Consider the following 24,523-nt stretch of genomic DNA (forward strand, 5'->3'; position numbering starts at 1 on the left):
GTCTGCGCGTCCGGAGCCTGTGCTCCGCAACGGGGGAGGCCACAACAGTGAGGGAGGGGCCCGCGAAACGGAAAAAAAAAAAAAAAAAAAAAAGTACTGCTAATCACAAAAAAGACATCTCAAATTAATGAGATGTCTGTTTTACACTTAGAATTTAATCCAAAGAAACATAGACTAGGAAAACAGTTTGACGTGAAGGAGAATAGACAGGTTGGCTTATTGCCCTGTTTTGAGCATTTTTATCATCATAGTTGTCACACGCAGGGCCTAGAGGCAGAGGACCTCGTGCACCCCTGGTGGTTTCTTTTCAGAGACAGAGTTCCATAATCCCAGGAGAAGGGCTTTTACTATGGCTGGGCTGGACACTCAAGTCTGAAGCTGAGTTTTGAGGTTGGAGAAGAAAGGGTTTTGTCAGGGGAGCTGTAGGAAGCCAGTTCCAGCCAGTTCCATCTCTATCTTCAGATGGCAACTGTAGAAGGCTGTGAAGCATGTGTTTTATCCTTCCTTGAAGGCCTGCTTCCTCTCTTAGAAGCTCAGTCTTGAGACATGAGCCACAATCATCTGGGCTCACTTTCCAAGGCGGGAGTCCTCTCCTGAGGCACCAGCTGAGCTGGGGAGATCTGAGCATCACGCGATGAGTTTGCAAGATGTTGAACAAATAAAGACGTGGTGTCCTGATGGGGAGTCCTGTGGGCTGAACGGCAGCCGCCCGCCCCACCTTCCACCCAGCAGAAAACGCGGTTCGCCCCACTGGGATTCTAAATCCGGTCCTTCACTGAATGTTTGGTACTTGATAAGGGCCTTATCCTTCTGCAGAAAAAAATAAATGGGAAGGGAAGCTTGAGAGAGGCCTTTATTATTTTAAGGGACAAGCGAGGGCAATAGGGCTGTGATCACTGATTATCTGAGTTTTCGTAGCAGCTGAACCAACAAGCTTGGTGGTTGGAAGCTGTTCGAGTCCTGGGAATTTCCCTGAGGCCTGAGGAATTAGAGCACTGAGATAGAAGGGAGGCTGTCTGCCCTAAGAGTTCAGAGATTAGAGGTTGGCTGGGGGCCCCAGGAAGAGATGAGAGCTGTCACTGATGAATGTCCCTGACCAGGAGATGAGAGTAAAGAAGGCTTTGGAGCACAGGCCCCCACCCCCATGCCCATGCGCCATGCAGGATGGAGGGCTTATTTGGCCATAGTTGCTCCCTGCCGGGCAGTGAGGAAAGGAGGTAACCTGTTTGGGAGCTGTGCAGTGGGTCCCTCAGGCTGCTCCCCAAGCTGCCCCCCAGCTGTGATCAGAGCCTTCACACTGCTCGGTTCTCAGGTTATGTGAATGCGCTCCTGTATCCACCCACTTCTTTAGAAGGGCCCAGGAATCAGCCATGACAAATGTCTGTGTGTCTTGTGTTCAGGAGAGATAACAATTAAGATTAAAAAAAAAAAAGTAGTAGAGGGCAACATACACTGGTTTATCCTTACCCTTTACTGTCATTTGAGAAATCTTGGTTTGATAGGCTCTAAGCTTCTTCCCAGATTTGTGATGCTGTGGTAGATGCTGAATGAATCCCAATCTCTGCCCAGGAATTCTGGCTTCCAGCTGCAAAGACTTCACAGTCTTCATGTGGCTCCCCCCATACCCTCTTCTTTTCCAGATTTCTCCAGGCTCCTGCCTTTCCCTGACACAGCAAGCCCCAACTTTGGGGCCCTTCTCCGTGGATCACCTCTGACTTCTCACTTATGAACCCAGTCCCCTGCTCATCTCCTGTGCTTTTGAAAGGCTCACCTCACTTTCCTCATCTGTTACATGTGGACTGGAGGTGGCTGGAGGTGGGGACTTGCAGTGGAGAATTATCAAGGTCTCTCCTAGCTCTGACACTCAAGGACACTCAGGGAGTTGGCCATGGGCAAAGGCATCATGCTTAGTGCTTGTGTATGGGTGTACAAAATAGAGATGTGGTACCCACCCTCAAGGAGTTTCTAGTTGAATGGATCTGACACATACATAAAAAAATCTCTGATGCTCCAAGGTAGATATGCTGTGAGTTAATCAGAGCTCCTCAGAATTCCAAGGAGATGAGAGATCCCTTCTGGAGGCAGAGGGGGTTGGTGAAAGCAATAAAGTAGGACTTCCCGGCCTCTTTCCCAAGGCTGGTGGCACAGAAGCCCTTGGCCTCCTGCCCAAAGTATCCTAGTTATCTGCTCAGTTCCAATCCCAGTGGGCAAGGGATCCCTTACCACGCAGCCTCCTGGAGAGAAAATCTGTCCATAGACCCTCAGATTCACATGCTCTAAATCGGTACCTCATTAAATCTTTTTTGTCTTCTTGATCACATTGCTAATAGTATTTATTATTAATATGTTAATAATACATTATTATTATTTATGGCTATTTGCTGGTGTGAAAAGCCCTGGGAGGGTCTGGGCATCAGTACTGGGATGACCAAGCAGAAGGAATGACCAGAGGGAGAACTTCCAAAGAGGGATTCTTCCAAGGTCCCCCATGTGGGCCATGCCAGGAGCTTGAACAAGGAAGCCTTCCAGGACAGTTCTTGCTTTGCAGCCCTGGGAGACTGTAAGCTCCAAGTGCAGCTTTTAGTGCTGGACCTCATCCCAGTCACCTCCCTGGTCACTGAATTCCATCTTCTCCCAGCTGCAGAGGAGGAAGGTGTGGCTAGAGTGCACACTAGGCCACTGCACTGCCTGGGTTTGAGTCTTGGTTTCTTCTTCACTTCTGCTCCGAGCTGTGACTTTGGACAGATTATTTCCCCGGGCCTCAGTTTCTTCATCTGTGGAATGGAGCTATAATAGTACCTATATTATATGAATTGCTGGAAGGTTGAGATAATACATTAAAACACTTGACACGCTAAACTTTCACAAACAGTAGATGACATATCTAAAAGCCAGCCTTATGTATTTTGGTTCATGTCATTCCCAAAGTGCCTTTTCTCTGCCTCTCAAACCCTTCCCACTCTTCAAAGTCAATAAATGCCTAAAATGCAACAAATACGTGGAGGCCGCAGAGAGTAGTAGGTCAGATAAGCGTGGACTTGGGAGCCAGCCATACTAGGCGTGAATCTTGGTTCCTATAACCTTAGACAAATTACTTCATCCCTCAGTTTCTTCATCAGTAAATAGGGACACATAAGATCATCATGAGGATATGAGGATTAAATGAGTTAATGTTTGTAAAGCACTCAACACTGCCTGGCATGTAGCAGGTGCTTTATGAGTGCATGCTAAAAATTTTTCTATATTCTGTCAAAATATAGCACACGGCACAATTTCATTGTTAGCTGTTTCCATGTGGGTCTTATTTGCACTCCACCTGCTATGAAGGGTAGAAAACACATTCAACCCATCTTTGACCTAGCTCACTGCCTGATTCATGTTTGGTGCTCAATAAAGTGGCTAGATTGAAATAAACCAGGAAAAGGGGCATGGGCACCAGAGAGCTGTCCAGATAAAGCAGATACTGAAACTGCTGATTGGGTGTGGGGCAGGCACAGGCAGTAACTCTTCTCTTCCTGGAGTGTTTGATCGGCCTAGAATTTGCTTCACTGTGGTTGGTCCAGGAAGCACTGGCCAGAGGCTGTGAGAAACTAGAAGAAGGTGGGACAAAAGGCCCTGTGTTAGGTAAAGAGCATGGCTTTCGAACCAGCAGTCAGAACCCGTGTCGTTATGGAGATCAGTGTCCATGGAAATGAGATAGAAACAACCACCATTTACTGAGCACCTTCAAGGTAGATAGGCACCAGCTAAGTATTTACTACGTCCATTTACAGATGGGGCTGAGCGAGGTTAAGCGAGATACAAAGCGAATAAAATGGAAGAGTGGAGATTGGAACACAGGTGTGTGAATCACACCCTGCGGACGGATGGGAAAGTGTGACCCGGCCGAGCCAAGCGCGATTCAAATGATAAAGACCATTTTATTACAACGAAGAGCTTATGAATGAGGGCAATACGACCACACTCCGGCCAGCTGGCACACCCGGGAACAGCCCGAAGGTCCCACCTCCCTTCGGCGCTTACGTGCGCTGCGTGACTACAGCGGCGGACGCGGGACCGGCGACGGAGGCCGCATGCGCCCTGGCGTCCCGGAGGGCGCCCTCTCCCCCTGGCGGCTGCAGCGTCCGCACGGGGCGCATGCGTACACCCGGCTGGCGGAGGACGGCCCCGAGCCAGTGGAAAGATTTGGCCGAGCAAGTGAGCGGGAGCCGGCCGGTGGAGCGTGAGCGCGCAGGCGCGGCCGGGGTAGGGCCGCGACTCCGGAATCTCGGTGAGCCCCAGTCTGCGCCGCACCCCGAGCCGCAGCCATGGCCGCCTACAAGCTGGTGCTGATCCGGCACGGCGAGAGCGCGTGGAACCTGGAGAATCGCTTCAGCGGCTGGTACGACGCAGACCTGAGCCCGGCCGGGCACGAGGAGGCGAAGCGCGGTGGGCAGGCGCTGCGAGGTGCGGAGCGGGCCGGGGCAGTGGGTGGGGGCTGCGAAGGCTCGGGCAGGCGCCGCTGGGTGAGGGCCGCTTGGCAGCCCCCGCGCCCCCCCGGAGAGCCCCTTCTCTCCAACAGTTTATTTTACAGTTGAAAAAATGGGCCCAGGGTGGGGGATCGACTTGCTCAAGGTCACCCAGCGGAGCGTGAGGGGCCGTGCCAGGAAGAGGACCCGGGCGGTAGCCCCGCAGCTTACTGCGCTCTCCACGACCCAGCCTTGGGAAATTCCCCTTCTTCCTAGTCCGAGCACTTAGTAACTCGGGGACGGGTTCCTAAATGGGATGCCCTGTGTCTTTCAGCAGCTATAACCAAGCCTACTCAGGAGGATGCTGGGGATCCTGGTGAAGCGGCAGGCCACATGCTTCTCCCCGCTGCGGGGAAGTGACGCTGCACCCGGGGCCGGGGAGGGGCGGGGGGCGACCAGCAGGGTGCTAGGTACAAAGACATCCACGTGCTTGTGTAGAATGCTGTTTACCAGCATTCCGCAAATCCTGTGTCCAAAATGCGTCCACAGATGTAATTGAGTGAGTGAATGAATGATTTGAGTAGATCCTCTTCCCAGCCCTACAAATTATACAGGTTTTATTCCCCTCCTTCCCATCCCTCCCTGGCCCTCTTTCCTAGTTGGGAAAGTGAGGATTGGAAAGATGACTTGTCCAAGGTCACATCTTATACCTAGCCTGCCACCCTGGCCTCTGTTCTGGGGTTGAGTACCGGGTAGGTGCGAGGAACTGGTAGGCTGTTACGGGCAAAGGTGAAAGTGGCAATCAGATAAGCTGGCTTACCCAGGCTTGCCCCCGCTGGCAGACAGCTCTTTGTGATTTTGAAACGCTAATAAGGAAGCATTCCCTGCTGCCAGCAATTCAAAGCGTCTCTGGACCGAGGAGGTGCTTCCACCGATCCTTCCCTGCTCCCCTTTAACCTCTGGACAAAGCAGCAGCCATTAAAAAGGGTCACTGATTCCTGGCTGATGTGAATCAGGTATTTGGCCCCAGTTTGCTCTCTCTAGCTTCTTGCCTTCACTGTAGATCCTTCAGAAATGAAGCAAAGGTTCGGAAAGTCTGGGAAATGTAATCCTGCTGGGGATGTGTGTGAATACTTTGGGATGGCCTGGTGTGACCTCATACCGGTTAGGAGAGGCCAGGATAGGGAAAGTGCTGGTAAAGGAGGCCATTTTCTCTCCTGTCTGGTAGGAAGAACTGTATGGGTCTGTGGTGGTTTGCTGATGACTAGCCTAGGACAAAGCAAATTGCAGCTGTCCTCTAAGACTGATCAAATGCCTTAACTTGTAATATCTTAAAATAACAGATCCTATTTCAGTTTTTAAGTAAATGTTAGTAGCATTAGTTTCAAAAGAAATCCCATTTAAAATTTTAATAACTGTTTAGGGGCATCACAGATGATTAAATAAAAAGTGAAAGACCAAAAGCAAAAACTGAATGTTGAAGACCATATGAATAATCTAATACTGTAAAAGACCTAAAATAACATTAAATTCACCAGGGCTTTAAGTATTATAGGGTTTATAAAATCTTGAATGATTTCAGGAGGAAGCTACCAAGAACTGAGTTTCCCCCGTGCCGTCTTGCTCCTGGGGGCCGGATGGAGTCCACACTGCACAACACCAGCTAACCCCATCCCTGGGAGTGGCCTAGACTATGCTTTTGTTTGATGGCCAAGTTGAAGGAAGAGGCTTTAGAGTTCTCTGTTAAGAGTTGTAAGGGGAACTGCTCTTTTCCTCGGGGACTGACTTGTGTATCCAATGTGCAGCACTCCATTGCAAGTGGAAAATGCAGTGAAACAACCAATAGCTTTTCAGCATGGGAGCTGAGGCTTGCACTGTGGATAGTCAATTCCCAGTGACTCAGCCTTTTATTGGGGAGCCATTCCTCCCCATAAGATTAGGGAGGGGATGGTAAGTGAGTCTACTCAGACTTGTCAGTGAGGCTTAGTGATGAAATCTGTCTTTTCCCTTGTGGGTTGTGGTGAGTTTCTTGGTGATTAATTCTCCCTTCCCCCATCAGTGTAGTTCTTACTGGCCTCATTCTCAGTTGAACGGCTGGCAGGAAAATTCACTTCACATTTCATTAATTACTGTTGGCAACCTCGACATGAGGCAATACGCAGGAAAGTTTGTGCTGCATTTCAAAGAGGGCCTTGTAGCCTCATGGAAGAAAACAGGAATATTTTCCTGGTCCACTACTTAAGGAAAGGGCCATCTCCCCATTAAAGTGGGAGGGAGAATAATCGTTCGTGAAACATGAAGACAAATAGTTGTAACTTACTGGTTGGGCCAATATAACTTGATACCACCCCTCAGTAACTGCTGTGTATGGAGGAGAGGTTCATTTACAAATGCATCAGACAGTGCACAGCATTTGCTCTTTCTCCGAGTGAGTGGCTTCTCTTAAGCTTGGTTTAACAATTGACGTAGGTAGATTATATTCTCTGGGTAGTGAGGTAATTTGACGATAGCAGAAAGGAATGTGGATGAAGAGGTTGTGATGTGATTTCCATACTCTAGGGAAGGTATAATTTCATGCAACAAACTAGTTTTATCAGCATCCTCTAAGAGCTCTTGCTGTGTCCTGATTGTTGAGAGTTCAAAATCCCATTTCTCCTAGACCAGAGGTTAGAGAGGACTGAAGTATGTTAATAATTATCAATCAGAAGTGACAGTTCTAACTAAAATACAAACATCAGGATCCTTAGAAATTAGCAAACTATGGAGATAGCTAGAGGTGGTGGTTATGAGTTAGATTTTTAAAAAATAAATTTATTGATGTATTTATTTTTGGCTGTGTTGAGTCTTCGTTGTTGGGCTTGGGCTTTATTTAGTTGCGGCGAGCGGGGGGTAACTCTTTGCTGCGGTGCACAGGCTTCTCTTGTTGTGGAGCACGGGCTCTAGGCGCACGGGCTTCAGTAGTTGCAGCACGTGGGCTTTGCATTTGCAGCTTGCGGGCTTTAGAGTGCAGGCTTGGTAGTTGTAGCTCGTGGGCTTAGCTGCTCCGCTGCATGTGGGATGTTCCCAGACGAGGGCTCGAACCCGTTTCCCCTGCCTTGGCAGGTGGATTCTTAACCACCGCGCCACCGGGGAAGTCCCCTGTGAGTTAGATTTTAGAGTCATACAACCTGGGTTTTAATCTCTTTTGTGTAATAGCTGTGAGCTCGGATAATTTGCTTAACTCCTCTAGTTTCTATTTTCACCTGGTAAGATGGGTTGTAATGATGTAACCTTATAGGATTGTTATGAAGACTAAATAAAACACATACAAAGTACTCAGTCCAGTGCCTGACAGATGGTAAGCTCTCTATAAGTATTAGCTATTATATTTATTAAAAGATTCCAAGTTTTTTGAATCCTTACCTTGAAAGAATTAAAGCAAATAAATTCTTAAAGTGTGCTTAAGCACAGCACTCTGGGGATTAGGAAAAGTAGCCCAGATCTCAGGTTAGCTGGTTGACAGTACATTTGGGCCTTGTGTTAGATGAATTATTGGGGAACCACTGGAAAGTATATTGTCAACTGCAACATAAATCAACAAATTTTATCTTCCCTGAAGGCAGAATATTGTTTTTCCTGCTAGGGTGTACAAAATAAAATATTTAGCCAAATAATTTTCATTTGGGTTGTCTGTACGTGATGAAATTTATATGTAAGAAAATTCTGGCTCTAGGGAATTCCCTGGTGGTCCACTGGTTACAACTCTCACTGCCGAGGGTCCGGGTTGAATCCCTGGTTGGGGGAATAAGATCCCACAAGCCACATGGCGTGGCCAAAAAGAAAGAAAGAGAATTCTTGCTCTAGAGTGGACCTGATTAGCTTATCACTTTGAACTTATAATTTCCAGATGCTGGCTATGAGTTTGACATCTGCTTCACCTCAGTGCAGAAGAGAGCAATTCGGACCCTCTGGACAGTGCTGGATGCCATTGATCAAATGTGGCTGCCAGTGGTGAGGACTTGGCGCCTTAATGAGCGACACTATGGGGGTCTGACTGGCCTCAATAAGGCAGAAACTGCTGCCAAGCACGGTGAGGCCCAGGTAAAGATCTGGAGGCGCTCCTATGATGTCCCACCACCTCCGATGGAGCCCGACCATCCCTTCTATAGCAACATCAGTAAGGTATGGACAAATGGAGGTTTGGCTCGCTCCACCCAGGATCAGGGTATTAGAATCTGGGTTTCACTCTTTTAGCTTTTATTAGGGTCTGCCTAGACCCACTGAGTTTCTAATTTATGATAAAATAGTTACTTGTTTTTTTTCTTTTTTCTTTTTTTTTTTTTGGCTGTGGGGTTTGCGGGATCTTAGTTCCCCAGACAGGGATCAAACCTGGGCCCTCGGCAGTGAAAGCACAGAGTCCCAACCACTGGACCACCAGGGAATTCCCTAAAATAGTTATTTGTAATCCCCTTTCTCCAAGGAATGACCTCCATTTGTTGAAAGATTTAGTTAAGAGTTTATGTTGTTTATCTAAAAAGAATATATCTTTTTTACATCTACTGCCATGTTTTAAAAAAACCCATCCATAGCTGATAGGGCCTTCCTAAGCCAATTGCAAGATAAAGTGAATTGGTTAGAGCCTTGTAGCCTACCTTTTTTTTTCTCCTTTCCTAAGTTATGTTTCTTTTGAACTGTCAGTCTTCCCTATAGAGGGTAATGGGGGAGGGAGGGGCAGGATAATAATTATCCCCTTTCCCAAGCTCTCAGTGCCCAGGTGAGAGACTTTCACCCATCACTTTGATCCCTTAGGGGATGAGAAATAGGCAGAACGGATGCAACTGGTAATAACTGATACGCTTGGATTTTTTGTTGTTTAGGATCGTAGGTATGCAGACCTCACTGAAGATCAGCTACCCTCCTGTGAGAGTCTGAAGGACACTATTGCCAGAGCTCTGCCCTTTTGGAACGAAGAAATAGTTCCCCAGATCAAGGAGGGGAAACGAGTACTGATTGCAGCCCATGGCAACAGCCTTCGGGGCATCGTCAAGCATCTGGAGGGTATGTACGTTTTTCAGAGGGGCCCTCAAAGAGGGCTAAAGCAGAACTGTCGCTAATCTGGACTTATTTAGTACGAAGGAGACCTTCAGGAAAGGGCTGGACATGTTGATAGCCTTAGAGAGAGTCCAGATTGTCTCCTAGTAGAAACACACTCTCTATCCTTGTCTCTCAAAGCATCCTCTGCAGAAGCAGAGGTGGCCAGACCCCACTGGGTGCTTATTACACATGCAGAACCTCAGGTCCCACTTCAGACCTGATTGAGAAGATGCATGTATCACCCAGGTGATTCAGATACACATGGATGTTTGAGATGCCCACCTCTAGACTAGGATTACCCGTCGAAACTGCTGATAAAAATCCTTCTTAATCACAACCTGGTACAACTCCACAGATGAATCTCAATTTGCATCTTAAATTGTTTCACCCAAGGGCCTAGAGGCCCAGATGTGCTGAGTTTTGGTAGCCTGGATGGACTACATAGGACATTTGAGATATGTATAGTCCTGCTTTACTATGGGCTTCCAGATCTCACTTTGGGAGAGATACCTTTCATCCTTTTTTCTTGCTTTTCAGTGACTGAGAAATAAGTTACGGGGGCATTCCTTGGGTGAGCAATCTACTATAACACAGATCATTACTGTTATGACAAATACCAGAAAGGGTGTCTTAATTCCTATGAAAGTCTTTGGAGGACCTGTTTCCCCACCTGGAGAATGAATAGCAAGCTGGAGCGGTCTGTGGATTCATATCTTGCTTGACTGATCATAGCGGGGTGTATTTTCAGGTCTCTCCGAGGAGGCTATCATGGAGCTGAACCTGCCGACTGGCATTCCCATTGTCTATGAATTGGACAAGAACTTGAAGCCCATCAAGCCAATGCAGTTCCTGGGTGATGAAGAGACCGTGCGTAAAGCCATGGAGGCTGTGGCTGCCCAGGGCAAGGCCAAGAAGTGAGGTCGAGCAGCAGATTACTTTCCCAAGGATTACCCTTCTTCCCAAGCCCATCCATTCCTCTGCACCTCTCCCCTGCACACGTCACACTGACGACATCTGTAGGCATCTTAAGCTGTAGCTGTGGATGGGGAGCAGTGGCTCCCAATTTCATTTTAGCCATTTTATCTCTTGCACCCACTCCCTTCATACAGTCTAGTCAGAATGGCACCTCTGGGACATGGTCCTCAGTCCAAGCCAAGGGAAGACTTACCCAAGAGCGTTGAGAGGTAGTAACTGGGACGGGGCGTTGCTAGTGGTTTGTTTATTACTAAGGACCTGCTTGAGTAGGGGATAGGGAGGAACCATGCCAAGGTGTGACCAATGAGGAGAAGCAAGAGTGCCCATTTGTGTTCCCAGAGGCTAGCTGGGCACTGTTCTGTTCAGGTGACTGGGGGCTCTAGTCATTCCAGTGGAAGATGAATGTAACCTGCATGGTGATTCAATCAAACACTTCCTCCCTGACTCCAAAAGATTGGGATCAATCCTGAATGTTTATGTGTTGCATTTACTTTTACAAAAGAAAAATTTATATGTATATATAAATAAATTAAAAAAAAACCCTTCTGGGGTTTCTAGTGGCGGTTGAAATATTCCCACATGTGGTCATCAGAAAATGAGCCATTCCTTACACCGTCATGGGATAAGCTTCTTGACTTCTAAGGTGTAGGAGTTCATCCTGCTGTGTATTTTAGAATCCCTCGCCCGCCTTATTGTTTTATGGCAGCGGAATGCCTCTTGATCACATCCAAGTGTGTCTTTCACTGTGCCTGATTTCTGAATCATGTTCCAGTTGCTTGGCCCACCAGTTAGGCCCAGTACTCATTTGAGCATAACTGTAGTAAATCTTTTTTCCAGGTCAGTATGATAAAGGAGTGATGTGCAATATTTTCTGTGTCATGTGTGGTATGTCTTATCTGAGGAAATCAACTCGAACATTCAACTTGAAATGTTTCTCATTACCCAAGTCCTTGTATGACAGATTAAGAGCTTTTAGGACAACCAGTCACAACTTTACATAGCCTGGTCCAAGTATCATGTATCTCATTGGGTTTTCAGTGTTGGAGAGTTGAACTCTGTATTCCTGTTGCCTCTCTACAGCTCTTGTTCAGTGGTGCTGGTTACCGAACACTGGAAAATCAAATTCTGAAACTCTATTATGCCCTCTTTAGAGTAAGGTAAATGCTTGTTAACTAGACTTAAAAAAGCCAACCCTTTTTTTGTTAGTAACTTTTAAACTTGATTCACACCTTTCATTTTGGCCCCTAAAATTTTAACCCTATCAGTCAACTAATTAACATCCTCAAAAGTTACACATGCAGGAGAAAAGGGATAGTCATCCCTTGGTATCTGCAGCAGGGGACTGGTTCCAGGACTCCTGTGGATACCAAAATTAACAGAAGCTAAAGTGCCTTATGTAAAACTGAGTAGTACAGTTGGCCCTCTGTATTCACAGGTTTCACATCCATGGATAGGGAGGGCCGACTAATTATATACGTAATAGGGAAGGGGCACTACTCACGTTTACCTTTTCTCTAAGGCCTTTGAAAAGATCACTGGAACGTGAGAAAGCCCATAATGCCTTTCCCTTCTAGTAGGAGCAAGTAACAGTAAAGCTCTTATGAAGTGCCTCTATGCTAGCCATTGGGTGAGAGTACATTACCTACATAATCTCCAATCTTGACAACCTCTGAAAGGGCTGGTATCCCCAGTTTACAGAAGAGGAAACATGCTGAAAATGATAACAGAAACTTGCCAGAAGGTACACTACTAAGTACTGGAACCCAGATGAATGTTACTGCAACTAAATCAAAGATTCTTATTCTAAAATTTAAGTACTTTTAAGCATCTTGCTTTTCAAGTTTAGTTTTTTATGTGATCTACACATTAATCCTAGGAAGACCTTTAGTAATTTAAGTCTCCAGTAGCCTGGTGGGATGTTAGTTTACTTAGCTTGTACTGAATCTTAGATCAGAAGTTGGTAATTTTGTTTGATCAAGTGCTCTTCACCCAAATCAGGCTGGATCAGCTTTGATTACTACTACTCTATGTCCTGACATCACTTGAGTTTACAGCAGTCTCCATTCCTTGCAACTTAGACTCCTGGCTAGAACTCCTGCCTTATGGGCAGGAAAATAACAGAAAGCCAGCCTCATTTACCATTACGGCTAGGAGGCCAACTATCTATCCCTCCAAGACAGTGTTTCTTAGCCAGGGTAGCACTTCAGAATCACCTATGGAGCTGAACAAACCCTTAACACCCACAGGTTTAACCATGAGATTCGTGAGCAGAGCTAGGGCACCTGCAGTCTTTTTTTCCCCTGCACTCCCCCTGCTACCCCTTTACCACTTACAGGCAATTTTGAAGTTCACCTAACCCAGGCTGAGAACCACTTTTCCAAGGCACAGAAAGTATATCCTCCCTGTCTCTAGATTAGCAAATATCACCATTACTACATATCAATCACTGTTTGGGCATAGCTGTTCAGTCAGCTATGAGTACACTCAAATAATTTTTATTGAGCATTTGCTACGTGTTAATCACAGTACCAGGTACTGGAGATTCGAAGATAGAGAAGACAGCATGCTGCCCTTAAAGCTAAGGTAAGTAGGGGAGACACGCACACAACTAACAAACACGTAATACAATATTGCATGGTTAAGGGTGAGAAAATCTAACCTGGTTCGCAGCAAATCAGAAGGCCATTACCCAGTTGTTTCAAATGTTCTTCTTTATGACACTTTTTAAAATTACTGTTTGAAATTATAACATTTCCATATTTGTTTACTTTTCATTTGTCTCCCCTCCCACCAATGGTCCCCCTCAACTAGAATGTAAGCTCCACAAGGAAAGGATTCTATCATGTTCACTGCTTTACTCCCTAGTTACTGGAGCAGTGGTGGGCAGAGGAGTTGCTCAAATATATTTATATAATGAATGAATGATGTCCAACAAGCACTTATAATTAATTAACCAATGTCAATTTGGAGAGCCTCTAATTGCATGCCTGAAGTTTCTGTTCAATACTTGGAAAAATGAGGCACCATGGTACAGAAGGGCGGGCCCAGGCTTTACAGTAAAACAGATCTGAGTTTGAACACTGTTCTGCCTCTTGATGTCTGTGAGATTTATTAATTTTTCTAAGCCTTAGTTTACTTATCTGTAACATGTGGAAATAATTGCTACTTTTCCGGGTCACTGTGAAGTTCAGAGATAACGTAAGTAAAATGGCTAACACTTGAGAAAATCAATTGGTAGCATCTTTCTTCAAGGCAATAAGGGAGAATCTAACCAAAAATGTAAATGTGCATATTCTTTTACTCAGCATTACACTGCTAGGAATCTGTTTTGCAAAAGAATCACAGGCATGCACAAAGATATATGGTATAGAGATTTTCTCTGCAGCACTGTAAAAGAAAAAAAGTTTTAAAATATCTATCAATAGGAGACTGATTATATCAATACAAACTACACTGAAGTATCTAGCATTAAGTCCTGGCATTTAGTAGATACCTGATAGAAGGCAATCAGTTATATAATAACAACAATAATATATAACAGTAATATTGGCATGTACTAACCACTTTTATACATTTCCTCATAATAATCCTATGAGGTCATACTATTCCAGATGAGGAAACAGACTTAAAGAAATAAAAATAATTTGCTCAAGTATCAGTTCAACATCCTGATTGTTATAGTACAGCATATTATTATTTTGCAAAATGTCACCACTGGCGGAAACTGGAAAAAGTGCATAAGGGATCTCTGTATTATTTCTTAAAACTGCAATTACTTACAATTATGTCAATAAAAATTTCAATTAAAAAAAACAAAACAACGTATAACCTGGCTTAAGGCAACGAGGACACAAACCCAGGTGGGATGACTCCAAACCTTACCCCAACCATTCACACTTCACAGAGAAGACATGGGCTCCCTAATAACATCTCAAGAAGACATAATTCATCTCTCCTTTCATTCTCTCTGCAACCTCCCCATGCTTAACCCTCATCCTTTGCTTGTCCTCAAGCTTGTATGTACATTCCTGATTCTGCACTTTGCTTGGGCTTCTCTCTGCTCTGAATATCTTCACCTCACTTATCTTAGTTCTTTAATTCCTTTCACTTCATGTTACAAATCCTTTCCTGGCCACTTCACATGATAGTGTTCTGTACCTCTTTTCAATTCAGATTTAACATTTCCTGGAGTATCTACTGTATCAGTAATACTTTGTTTACCAAATTACTTTCAGAATTACTAACATGCTACCTGAATCACCACATGTGTCCCATAATTTTCACTAAACCATAATCTCTCTAAATGAGGGAACGTATATAAAGTACTTAACCTAGTGCCTGACACATAGCAAGTACTCAATAAGCAAAAGTATGTACAACAGAATATACAAAAAAGATTGGCAATTAGGCGTTGTCTAGAGCAAGAAAGCACATAACACATGTCTTAATCGTGCCACCAGGCAAGACACTGCTCTAAATGTCATGACACTGTTTAGATTCTTTTCCCTACTCAATATAACAGAAACCGTAAAATTCTTTTCGTAAAAATGTTTTCTTTTTCACAGCAAAAAATACATAAGACTGTCAGAAAGAACAGGCTATTTCCACCATCATACAGTTGGTTTGCTGGTGCCTCCAAAAGAGAAATTTATCACTCAAGAGGATGAAATCCAATGAACGATTCACAGGAAAAATGTTTTGCCTATAGAGTAAGATTTTTCTAGAGGTGGCTGCTGGCCAGCCCCAGGTGCCTGAATGAAGACAACGGCATCCTGATGTCACTTTCACACATGTACTCTTGGAAAGAGCTTACTCCCATGCATGGGGTAAAGTGTGGCTTCTTAGGTCTGTAAGAATTCAGGCTGTACTCGGGCCACTTTCCGGAATTCTTTAGTGTGGGTCTTAGGGCACTGCATCTCACACCAGCTGATGGGAACCATCTGGACACCTGGAAGGGAAAAGGTGGAGTTGGAGATGGGACCCCAAATATTTGCTTGAGACCCTTTTCTTTGCAGCTGGGTATGAACTGAAGTGTCACCAAGCTGCCTAGTGAACCTCACCTCATACAGAAAAAAACCTTGTTTATTCCACTGATTTATGGAGTGAGTGCCTCTTTTCCTTAGATTATATGAGGAGAATCATTCTAATCTCAGTAGTAAGTATCTACACTAGTATTGCTTTTTAGATAATTAAAAAACAAGGGAAAACAATGGACTAATCCCAAACCCTAGCTCCCAGGTAAAGGTAAGCATGTGGAAGCATGGACAAACTCACCCGATTCACTGTGGGCCACCACCACTCCCAGCTCATTTTCGGCAGTGGTTAGGAGGTAGTTGGACTGCGCATCACCTAGGGAGATCTAGTCACATCACATTGGTAAAGGAAAACAGAGCTGTAAGCCATCCCTCCCATAGCCACTTGAGTGGTTTCTCTACTTCCATTTCTTCTTTTGACAAAGGACCACAAGTCTGAGGGGAATAAAGGATACCACTTTGGCCAAGACAATGTCCCCTGGGCGGAAACTCTTATAAATTTCAACCTGTAAAGAAAGAACAGGAGTGTTAAGTGAAAGCTCCGAATCAGGTCTACGTGAAACTATTAACACCCCTGGCAGAACCAGTCTACTTCTAATCTCAGAGGGTAGAAGTCATCACTACTCAAGTCAATCAACAACTTTTATTGTTTCTGTGGCATCATCACATAAATGAAAGATTTTGAACTCAGTAACCTAATCAGGAATCCGACTTGGACAAAAGTACTATAGTTGCTCTGAAAGGCTCCAGAGTGTCTGAGGAAACAGCAATGAATAAATACGTGGCTTCAAAGGCAAGGAGTAAACTAGCCCCTCTCTGGTCAACAAAGTGAACAAAAATAATATGAAGAGGAAAGGGACAGTGAAGTGAATTCCACACCTTCCAGAAGGGAACACCTTAAAATTCCTTGGACTCCACATTTCCATAGACCTTTCAAATTCACTGGAATAACTGAAAAGGATTGAGATTCCTAAAGCCATGAAAAAAAAAAGAACCAACCAACAACCTTGTCTTTTTCAGTAGCTCGGACGTCTTCCTTGCTATAAAGAAAAAAGAATTAACAGAAAGGTTAATTATCTGTGAGAAAGAATTATCCTGCAGACTCCTGGCAGACAAAGAGCTACACCCAGAGGAGCAGGGTGAAGATGTATCCCTAGTCCTCTCCTGGAGGAGAAAACCACATTTCCCATTCTTGGATCACACAGAGCAGCAGTATCAATACCTCCCACTAGAGAAAAGTGGATCAGATTTAGCAGGGAAGGATAAGGAACTTCACTGCCTTAGGAGAGCTTGAACACAGAACAACACAGAATCCTGAGGGTGGAAAGAGCCTCAGATGTTAAATTATCTAGCTCACGAGAATTGTTTGTCCCTTCTCAAGAACCCATAGGAAAAAAATTTACCATTTCACCCACTACCCTTTTTATTGTTTTACAGTCCTTGGGTTTAAGTGATATTAAATTCAAGAAAGAAAGGTACTTCCTAAAATGCTTTCTACTTTGTTTGATATGAATCATCCTTACAATGCTAATCTCCAGCTTAGCTCAACCCTTTTTGTTTTATTTAAAGCCCTATCTCATTAATATTTTCCTTTTGTCCTAACTCACATGTTTTAACGTTTTCTTTGGCTACTACCTGGGGAGGATCAAAGCACAAAAGAAGAGAGGAATGGGCAGGAATAGAGAATGTAATTGTTCCTAAAAATTCCAGGCTCCCGGGCTTCCCTGGTGGCGCAGTGGTTGAGAATCTGCCTGCCAATGCAGACGGCACGGGTTCAAGCCCTGGTCTGGGAAGATCCCACATGCCATGGAGCAACTGGGCCCGTGAGCCACAATTACTGAGCCTGCGCTCCGCAACAACAGAGGCCGCGATAGTGAGAGGCCTGCGCACCGCGATGAAGAGTGACCCCCACTTGCCACAACTAGAGAAAGCCCATGCACAGAAATGAAGACCCAACACAGCCATAAATAAATAAATAAATAAATACATTGTGTATTATTAAAAAAAAAAAAAAAAAAAAAATTCCAGGCTCCCATTCTATCCTAATCTCATTCCAGGTGCTGAGGCAAATATGAAGACAAAAATACTTCTTACCGGATAGTTCCTCGAAAAGAGTTCTTAAGTGGCGTGGACCCCACATATAGGATGTGTACTTTGGCAAAGCGTGAATTGATGCTAGAGACCTGTGCAATAGAGAAAAGAGCAGCATTAGAGTGAGTATTAGTCGTTGGCAGCTGAAGGAGACGGGAATAAACTAGGATTTTGGTCCAAGCAACCCTACTAAGTATAGAATTTAAGACAAGTTAACTCCTACTTATCCCTGTGTAAGTCATATTCGCAAAGTGGAATAAGAGCCACTCTGGCCACTTAATAGAATTACTGTGGAAATCAAATAATATGGAATAGATTTTGAAAAATATACAAGTCTAACATAAATACACAAGGGTATTTATAGTATATAGCAAACCTAGCTAGACCTTTAACAGATCTTACTATGAGCCCTGTAGCATGAACAGAATTTAAGTCTCCATTTCAGCTGCTGTATAATATTTAGATCACTGCCTCTCCAGTTATTTTCAAAATAACACATACATTCTCTCTCCCTTCCTGTTTTTTTTTAAATTTGGCCACGCTTCGCAGCTTGCAGGATCTTAGCTACCTGACCAGGGATTGAACCCACGCCCTCAGCAGTGAAAGCTCGGAGTCCTAACAACTGGATCGCCAGGGAATCCCCACATAGATTTTCTGCTGGAGAAATTTATAGAGAAAAACTAAGAGCTGCAAGTTAATTTAACTGGCAGAGAGTGGGGATGGGCAGGGAGTACTGATATATTATAGTTACTGACCAGTACCGCATTAATGTGTACTTCCCCTCAAAGACTTTATCAAATCTTTTGTTTCTCTGCAGAAAGAGTTTTGCTTCAGATGTTCAAAAATGGGCCTTCTGGGACTTCCTGGTGGCGCAGTGGTTGAGACTCCGTGCTCCCAGTGCAGGGGGCCTGGGTTCAATCCCTGGTTGGGGAACTAGATCCCACATGCATGCCGCAACTAAGAGTTTGCATGCTACAACTAAGAAGCCCGCATGCTGCAACTAAGGAGCCCGTGAGCCACAAGTAAGGAGCCCGCCTGCCACAACTAAGGAGCTGGTGAGCCACAACTAAAGGAGTCCTCGAGCTGCAACTAAGGAGTCCACATGCTGCAACTAAGGAGCCCACCTGCTGCAACTAAGACCCGGCACAACCAAATAAATAAATACTAAAAAAAAAAAAAAAAAAAGGGCTTCCTTATCACCCTTTGGTGCCCCTGTCTCCCAGACAAAAGTAAAAAATAACAAACTCAGGGAATCAGCTCTGTGAAAGAACTATGCAAGCTTGAACTTGACCTCATTGATCATTATCCTAGAAATCTCTAGACCAGCATAGTCCAGTAAAACTTTCTGTGATGATAGAAATATTTTGTGTTGACCAATATGGCAGCCACCAACCACCTGTGGCTACTGAGCACTTGAAATGTACCTAGTGGAAGTGAGAAAATAAATTTTAAATTTTGTTTAATTTTAATTTATTTAAATTTAAATGGCCATATGTGGCTACTGGTTACCATATTGAACAGTGCAGCTCTACAGTGATCATTATTTCAGCATTGGACAGTATCCTAAGCAGGGAGGTTAGGACCAACTTACCTTACAGGTTACAATAGCTCCCACATCTGGCAGTAACTGGGACTCTGTTTCTCTCATCACAGATATGACAGGAAGCTACAGAGAGAACAATAAAACATGAATATCCTTGCTAAGTCTTGGGTAAAAGTGTCTGTGGCTTGAGAATAATATAGGAATGCCATGGGCCACAGTTGAGGTCACAAGGGCAGGTGGACTACAGATTCATTTGCAGCCCAGAGCAGAAAGCCTTAGACATTTTAGGCTATAGGATGGCCAAGGGGCCACAGGAAGAAAGCTGCTAGAAGACATAATCTAACCATTTCAGACGAGTTCTAAGTTTTCTGGTGATTTTCTTAGAGCTTTTTGGCATACAACTATATTGCCTGTAATCATGGATAATGTGACTCTTTCCTCCAAAGTTATACCTTTCTTTCTGTTTGTCATTTTATTGGACAGGCTAGAATTTCCAAATAAATGTTATATAATAGCATATACAATAGCACCTTGTTAACTATGCCTCAGCTCTCCTGGCCTTTTTTCAGTTTCATGAATTCACTAAATTTCTTCCCATCTCAGGATCTCTATTCAACCTGTTCTTTATGCTCACCCACTCAACTCTTATTTATCCTTTATTCAGGATAAATATAAATATTCAGGTTAAAGATTCAGGTTAAATGTCACTTCTGACTAGGGTGGGTTTGCCTATTACATGTTCTCATGGTACCCCATAATATTCTTTCAGAGCAGGAATCACATTTGCAAGCATACATTCATTTGAGCAGATATATTTGCTTACAGTTTGTGTTTGTGCCCCCTGATAAGAGACCATGTGTATTTGGCTCATTACAACATCCCTAGAGGTCAGCACTGTGCCTGGCACATGAAAATGCTCCATAAATAGCTATATGTATAGCTATGAAATGAACAAACTTTCAAATCCTAAGGAAATTCCCAAATTGATCGAATAAAAAGTCTCTCATTTTATAGATGAGGAAGAACCTAAAACCAGAGGGTTTAAGTTTCTTATCTAAAGCAGAATCAAGGTTTAGTCAATACTGAAGTGTTCTAACTCTGAATCCTCTTTCTACTACGCTCCGTGTCTTTAAGCTGCTCCTTCAAGAACTGTTTATCTGATCCTGAGCTAATCGTGGATCAGCCTCTGGAACCAGGGAGAATAATATTACTCATGCATTCAACAAACATCTACTGAGCATTTATCTTGTGCTAGGCGCGGAGGTTATGGGAGTGAGGCCTGCTTTCACGGAGTCTGTGGGAGAAGGGTCTAATGGGGAACTTATTGATATAACTGAGTGTTTAATTACATGCTGAGCTAAGTGCTTAGAAAGGGAAGAATACAGCTCTTTGTGAGTGTTCAACAAAACAAACAAAAACAAAACTTTTTTCGACTAGTGGCTAGGACAGCTTCTCTGAGAAAGTGATACTAGTGAGGCTATCTGAAGGGTAGGTAAGAACTGAATAGGCTAAGGAAGAGAGGAGCGTGTTCCAGTCGGCGTGTGTACAAAGGCTCTGTGGCGCACTGGCGACACTGAAAGAAGCCAGTAGTACTAGATAGCAGAGAGTGAGGCGCGGGTAGCGGAGCGAGATAAAGCCGGAGAGGTAGGCGGCATTCGGACAGGATTCAGCACACTGCAGGGCTGAGCTAGCCTCCACTCTTCCCCCAACTTGCTTCCCCGAGTGTCAGCAACACAACCAAGCCGGACCAACAAAACTGTTCTGTGATGGCTAAGTGCCCGGCAGCGGGGACCACAGCTGTTACAACTTAAGAGACCAACTTCTTTTACTGAACAAGGCACCGAAGACCCGCCCACAGGTCCCCTGCCTAAGAACTGCGAAATCAAAGACAGCCTAAGAAAAAGGCAGAGACGGAGAAGAGGGGAAGCCGCCCCCTTTACCGCGCCGTTCTCGCTGCTCTTTATCAGGCAGCCAGCAAGCGACGAAAAGATGTAGCCATGCCGGGTGTAGGTGCCGCTGCCGGGGCTGCCCTCTTCCAAGTTACACAGACGTTCGCCTGCGGAAAAAACGCTGCATCAGCCACGGGTCCGCAGAAGCTGTTGGTCGTCGGGCCTTCCTGCCTCCGTCCCTGCCCAGGATTCGCTCTGGGCACCACTGACTTACCGGGGATGCAGTACCTCACGGGTGGCGCCATGACTGCCCCTGTCCCAAGTCCAAAGGAAAATGAAGCCGACCTCTCATTGGCCAACATCCAGGTGCAGTTCCGCAGTAAGAAGCTTTCCAATTGGTGATATTTATCACGTGACCACCGGGAGCGCCTCCTTGAGATGTAAACTCCATTTCCCAGGTTACCCCGAGACGAGACCGGGGGCGGAGCTTCGGCCCGCATGCGCTTTCGCTTGCGCTTGCGCTTGCGGATAAGGATGGGCGGGCGGCGGGTACGGGTCTGGAGGCTGAAGCTGTGGGCTGTGTGCCATGGTTGGTTGGGTTGAGCCAGGCCGGGCCGGGGCGCCGAGCTGGAGGGGGTGGCAGTGAGCGGCGGCGAAGGCTGCAGGGTTCGATTTGGCTGAGTGGGGAGTCGGCCGGTGGCAGGTAAGAGCGAAGCCGCGGCCTTTGTTGCCCGGTCCTTTCCCTTTTTCTAGGGTCAGGCCCTGTTCTGGGGCCTTGTGAGTTCCTGCTCTGCACAGCCTTGCCCTCGAACCGGGCGGAGCTCACCCTCCGGGCAGTCTTAAGGCGCGGAATTGGAAGGTCAGCCCACCCAGCTCGCCCATTTCACAGATTTGGAAACTCAGCCCCAGAGATAGGATTTGACTTGTACAGTGTCTCTAGAGACCAAACCGGTACCCAAGTTATTTTACTTCCTGCCCATCATACTTTGGCCACGCCAGGCTTTTTGAGAAATAAAACCTTTCCCCGGTTTCTGTAACTTCAGTTTTCCGATCTTGCTGTCGGATCCTGTCAAGCGGAGCATGTTAGTCTGGAAGGGAAGTCTGCACATGAATAAAATGCTGCTCTTACTGATGATTGACATCTGCTGCTTGAGGCTGTAAACATCCTGAGAACAGCCTTTGTCCAAATGAGATTTGTCGACCTTCTTCTCAGTTTCCTCTGCCTTCTGGTGGCTTTGGAATCTGTATGTGTACTCCCACTCCTGTGTCCCTCATATACCGTTTCCCCTTGGGAAAGAGATGGTGACTTAGACCCTTGGGAAGAGGGGGATGCTGTGGCCTGCAGTCCCCTCTGATCTGGTGGCAGATGTCACTAAGTGGCTACTACTGAGGGATCAGAGTGCTCAGAGCTTGTGCTGGGGGTGATAGCGAAACTGTGCGTGCTCTATTTCCTGCCCTGTTCACTTCCATCACCACCCCTCGCCCCTACCACACACAATTTTTTGAGCTCTGCTTTACCTCAATTTCCTGAGATGAAATGTTCAGCTGTGGCCCCATGGACTACATATCTCTTCCCTGGCATTCCCATACCCCCAAACCCCACTAAATAAGGGGCGTGGCAGGCTTGGCTTCAGATTTCTTTTACACAAATCTGATCTTTAACTCTGCACCTACAAGCTTTTGGCTTACATGTTTGGGTTGATTTCTGGTTGGACTAGTTTTTAAAAATGACTTCTAGCTCTTAAGTGCTATGGTTCTAACAATGGTTTTCATTTCTCAGTAGACACTTACTTAGTGTTATCATGTTGGCAGGAGTGTCCTTGCTGTTATTTGTAGGACAGATAGACATCTGACCAGCCTTTCCACTTGAGCATCCCTCCAGTTCATTCATTCAACAAGTATTTATTGAGCACTTCCATGATCCAGGTATTGCGCTAAGCACTTGATAAACATTTTGTTTAAACATCTTACCAAGTGTATATATAGAATCATAAAGGGGTAGAGCAGGAAGGGACCTTAGTATTTAATCATACCCTCTCACTGAATGGGAACACAAGAAAATTGAGTGCCAACAGGGTTTGGTGATTTGCCCAAGGTCACAGAACTACTTAAGGGCAGAATTGAACCCTAAGTAGTCGAGTTATGGGGCAGGTAAGAGTTGGTAGGTCTAGTCCTTGAGGCAGAAATTTCCTGTAGAGCTCAATAATTCTGGAAGTGGTTGAGAACAAGCTGAAAAGTGGAGAATCAGAGAAGGGAGATTTTTTTTGTAGACAGGAGAGATGGCATATAATTCATGTTTATTACAGATGAGGAGTGCATCTTATTTGAAAGCTATTGTTATAAAAAGTATTTTAGTAAATAGGAAACTCTCCATTAGCCATAGAAAGGGAATGAACAATATGCGGATGACCTAAGTCACCTGGATTTGCTATGGGGTAAAATGTTTTGTCCCACTCTTACGTTAGATTTTAGCTGTATACTATTTGAAAATTCATGCTTCCAGCCAAATCATGATTCCACACAATAGGAGTCCAACTCAAAGGAGGTAGGAAGAAGTTTGAGCTTTTCCTTTTTCTTTTTTCTACACTGCCCCTTAATTCTCTTATACCCTCGGAGGTGATGGGAATGGCCACTTACTTTATCCTGGTACAGAGAGTAGGTCCCTACTGAATTGTCTGTCTTCTCTTTGCCGGCCTTGTCTGCTGGATTTCTTTTTGCCTTAGGTCTTTAGAGAGCTTGTGGAAGGAGGTAATTAAGTTTTCTTTGAAAGGCCTCTTGTGGGGATGAGCCAGGGTGCAAGGAGAGTACCTTGCTCCAGTTACTGAAATGAAACCACCCCTACAGTGGAGCAGCCTCCTCCAGTTTCTGCTGGGTTTTGAGCTGCCTGTTAAATAAGTCAGTGGAGCTGCTGAGGACAAAGTAGCTGTAGGAGAAAATCAGATAATTTCCTTTCTGGTAAAGCCTTTAATCGCAGAATTGATGAGACTGTCATCGAAGGAATCTGTGTCTTCTGTTCTGGGCATTGCCTGGGCAGCTGACCTCCTGTGGCTATTAGATGAGGTAAAAACCACATGGAGGAGGTGAAGGCACTTACAGAGGAGCCATGCACAGGGCTAAAGAGCTGGGAAGGTTGGTTGGGAAGATTGGGGCCAATGGCAGCAGCCGCAGAGAAAGCTCTCGAGTGTCCAACTAGAACAGGGCAGGGGAGACTCATCACTCAGAGGGCAGGCCCTGTGGTCTTCAGGAGCCACCAGCCCTCCTCCCACTGTCAGTGTCTCCTGCCTGTGGTGGTATTCTGCTCTGAACACCAGAAATTGTCCTGGCTTTGGTAAGCTTGCGGTGGGGCTGGGACCAGAATTGGAGACAAAGCATCTTACGTCGTGCAAGGGGTAGCTGAGCTGTCCTGACAGGAGACAGGGACTCTCATGCCACCAGGCCTGTAACATCAGCAGGGAGGATGAGCATCTTTTG

General features: G+C 45.2%; 3 protein-coding genes across 6 annotated transcripts in view; 2 read left to right on the forward strand and 1 right to left on the reverse strand.

Annotated features, from left to right (window-relative positions):
* Positions 1-4,276: 4,276 nt before the first annotated feature.
* Positions 4,277-11,363, forward strand: PGAM1 (phosphoglycerate mutase 1). The gene is made up of 4 exons (XM_007456204.1): positions 4,277-4,446; positions 8,335-8,609; positions 9,305-9,485; positions 10,270-11,363. The coding sequence occupies exons 1-4, from the start codon at positions 4,308-4,310 to the stop codon at positions 10,437-10,439; spliced, it is 765 nt and encodes a 254-aa protein (XP_007456266.1). The 5' UTR covers positions 4,277-4,307; the 3' UTR covers positions 10,440-11,363.
* A 3,666-nt stretch (positions 11,364-15,029) lies between these two features.
* EXOSC1 (exosome component 1) lies at positions 15,030-21,372 on the reverse strand. Its single transcript, XM_007456205.1, has 8 exons — positions 21,327-21,372; positions 21,104-21,219; positions 19,212-19,286; positions 17,624-17,712; positions 16,536-16,569; positions 15,985-16,035; positions 15,771-15,855; positions 15,030-15,444 (listed from the first exon to the last, which is right to left on the reverse strand). Exons 1-8 carry the CDS (start codon positions 21,355-21,357, stop codon positions 15,338-15,340), a joined length of 588 nt encoding a protein of 195 aa, XP_007456267.1. The 5' UTR covers positions 21,358-21,372; the 3' UTR covers positions 15,030-15,337.
* A 155-nt stretch (positions 21,373-21,527) lies between these two features.
* The window catches only part of ZDHHC16 (zDHHC palmitoyltransferase 16), a 9,253-nt gene continuing 6,257 nt past the window's right edge, over positions 21,528-24,523 (forward strand). For all 4 annotated transcript variants that reach the window (XM_007456206.1, XM_007456207.1, XM_007456209.1 and 1 more), the window contains exon 1: positions 21,528-21,755. The gene's annotated coding sequence lies outside the window, so the exon portion shown is untranslated. The remainder of the gene's footprint in view (positions 21,756-24,523) is intronic.

The sequence above is a fragment of the Lipotes vexillifer genome, unplaced genomic scaffold (genome assembly GCF_000442215.2).
Source record: "Lipotes vexillifer unplaced genomic scaffold, Lipotes_vexillifer_v1.1 scaffold184, whole genome shotgun sequence".
NCBI classification, from domain to species: Eukaryota; Metazoa; Chordata; class Mammalia; order Artiodactyla; family Lipotidae; genus Lipotes; species Lipotes vexillifer.

Excerpts from the sequence above, each read along its gene's own strand:
- EXOSC1 (XM_007456205.1), bottom strand. The coding sequence starts at position 21,357 with ATGGCGCCACCCGTGAGGTACTGCATCCCCG. Across the intron at positions 19,287-21,103 it reads AGAGCAGCGAGAACGGCGCG|CTTCCTGTCATATCTGTGAT; the intron begins GTAAAGGGGGCG and ends TTCTCTCTGTAG. Across the intron at positions 15,856-15,984 it reads ACATTGTCTTGGCCAAAGTG|ATCTCCCTAGGTGATGCGCA; the intron begins GTATCCTTTATT and ends TGATGTGACTAG.
- PGAM1 (XM_007456204.1), top strand. The coding sequence starts at position 4,308 with ATGGCCGCCTACAAGCTGGTGCTGATCCGGCACGGCGAGAGCGCGTGG. Across the intron at positions 8,610-9,304 it reads TCTATAGCAACATCAGTAAG|GATCGTAGGTATGCAGACCT; the intron begins GTATGGACAAAT and ends TTTGTTGTTTAG. Across the intron at positions 9,486-10,269 it reads CATCGTCAAGCATCTGGAGG|GTCTCTCCGAGGAGGCTATC; the intron begins GTATGTACGTTT and ends GTGTATTTTCAG.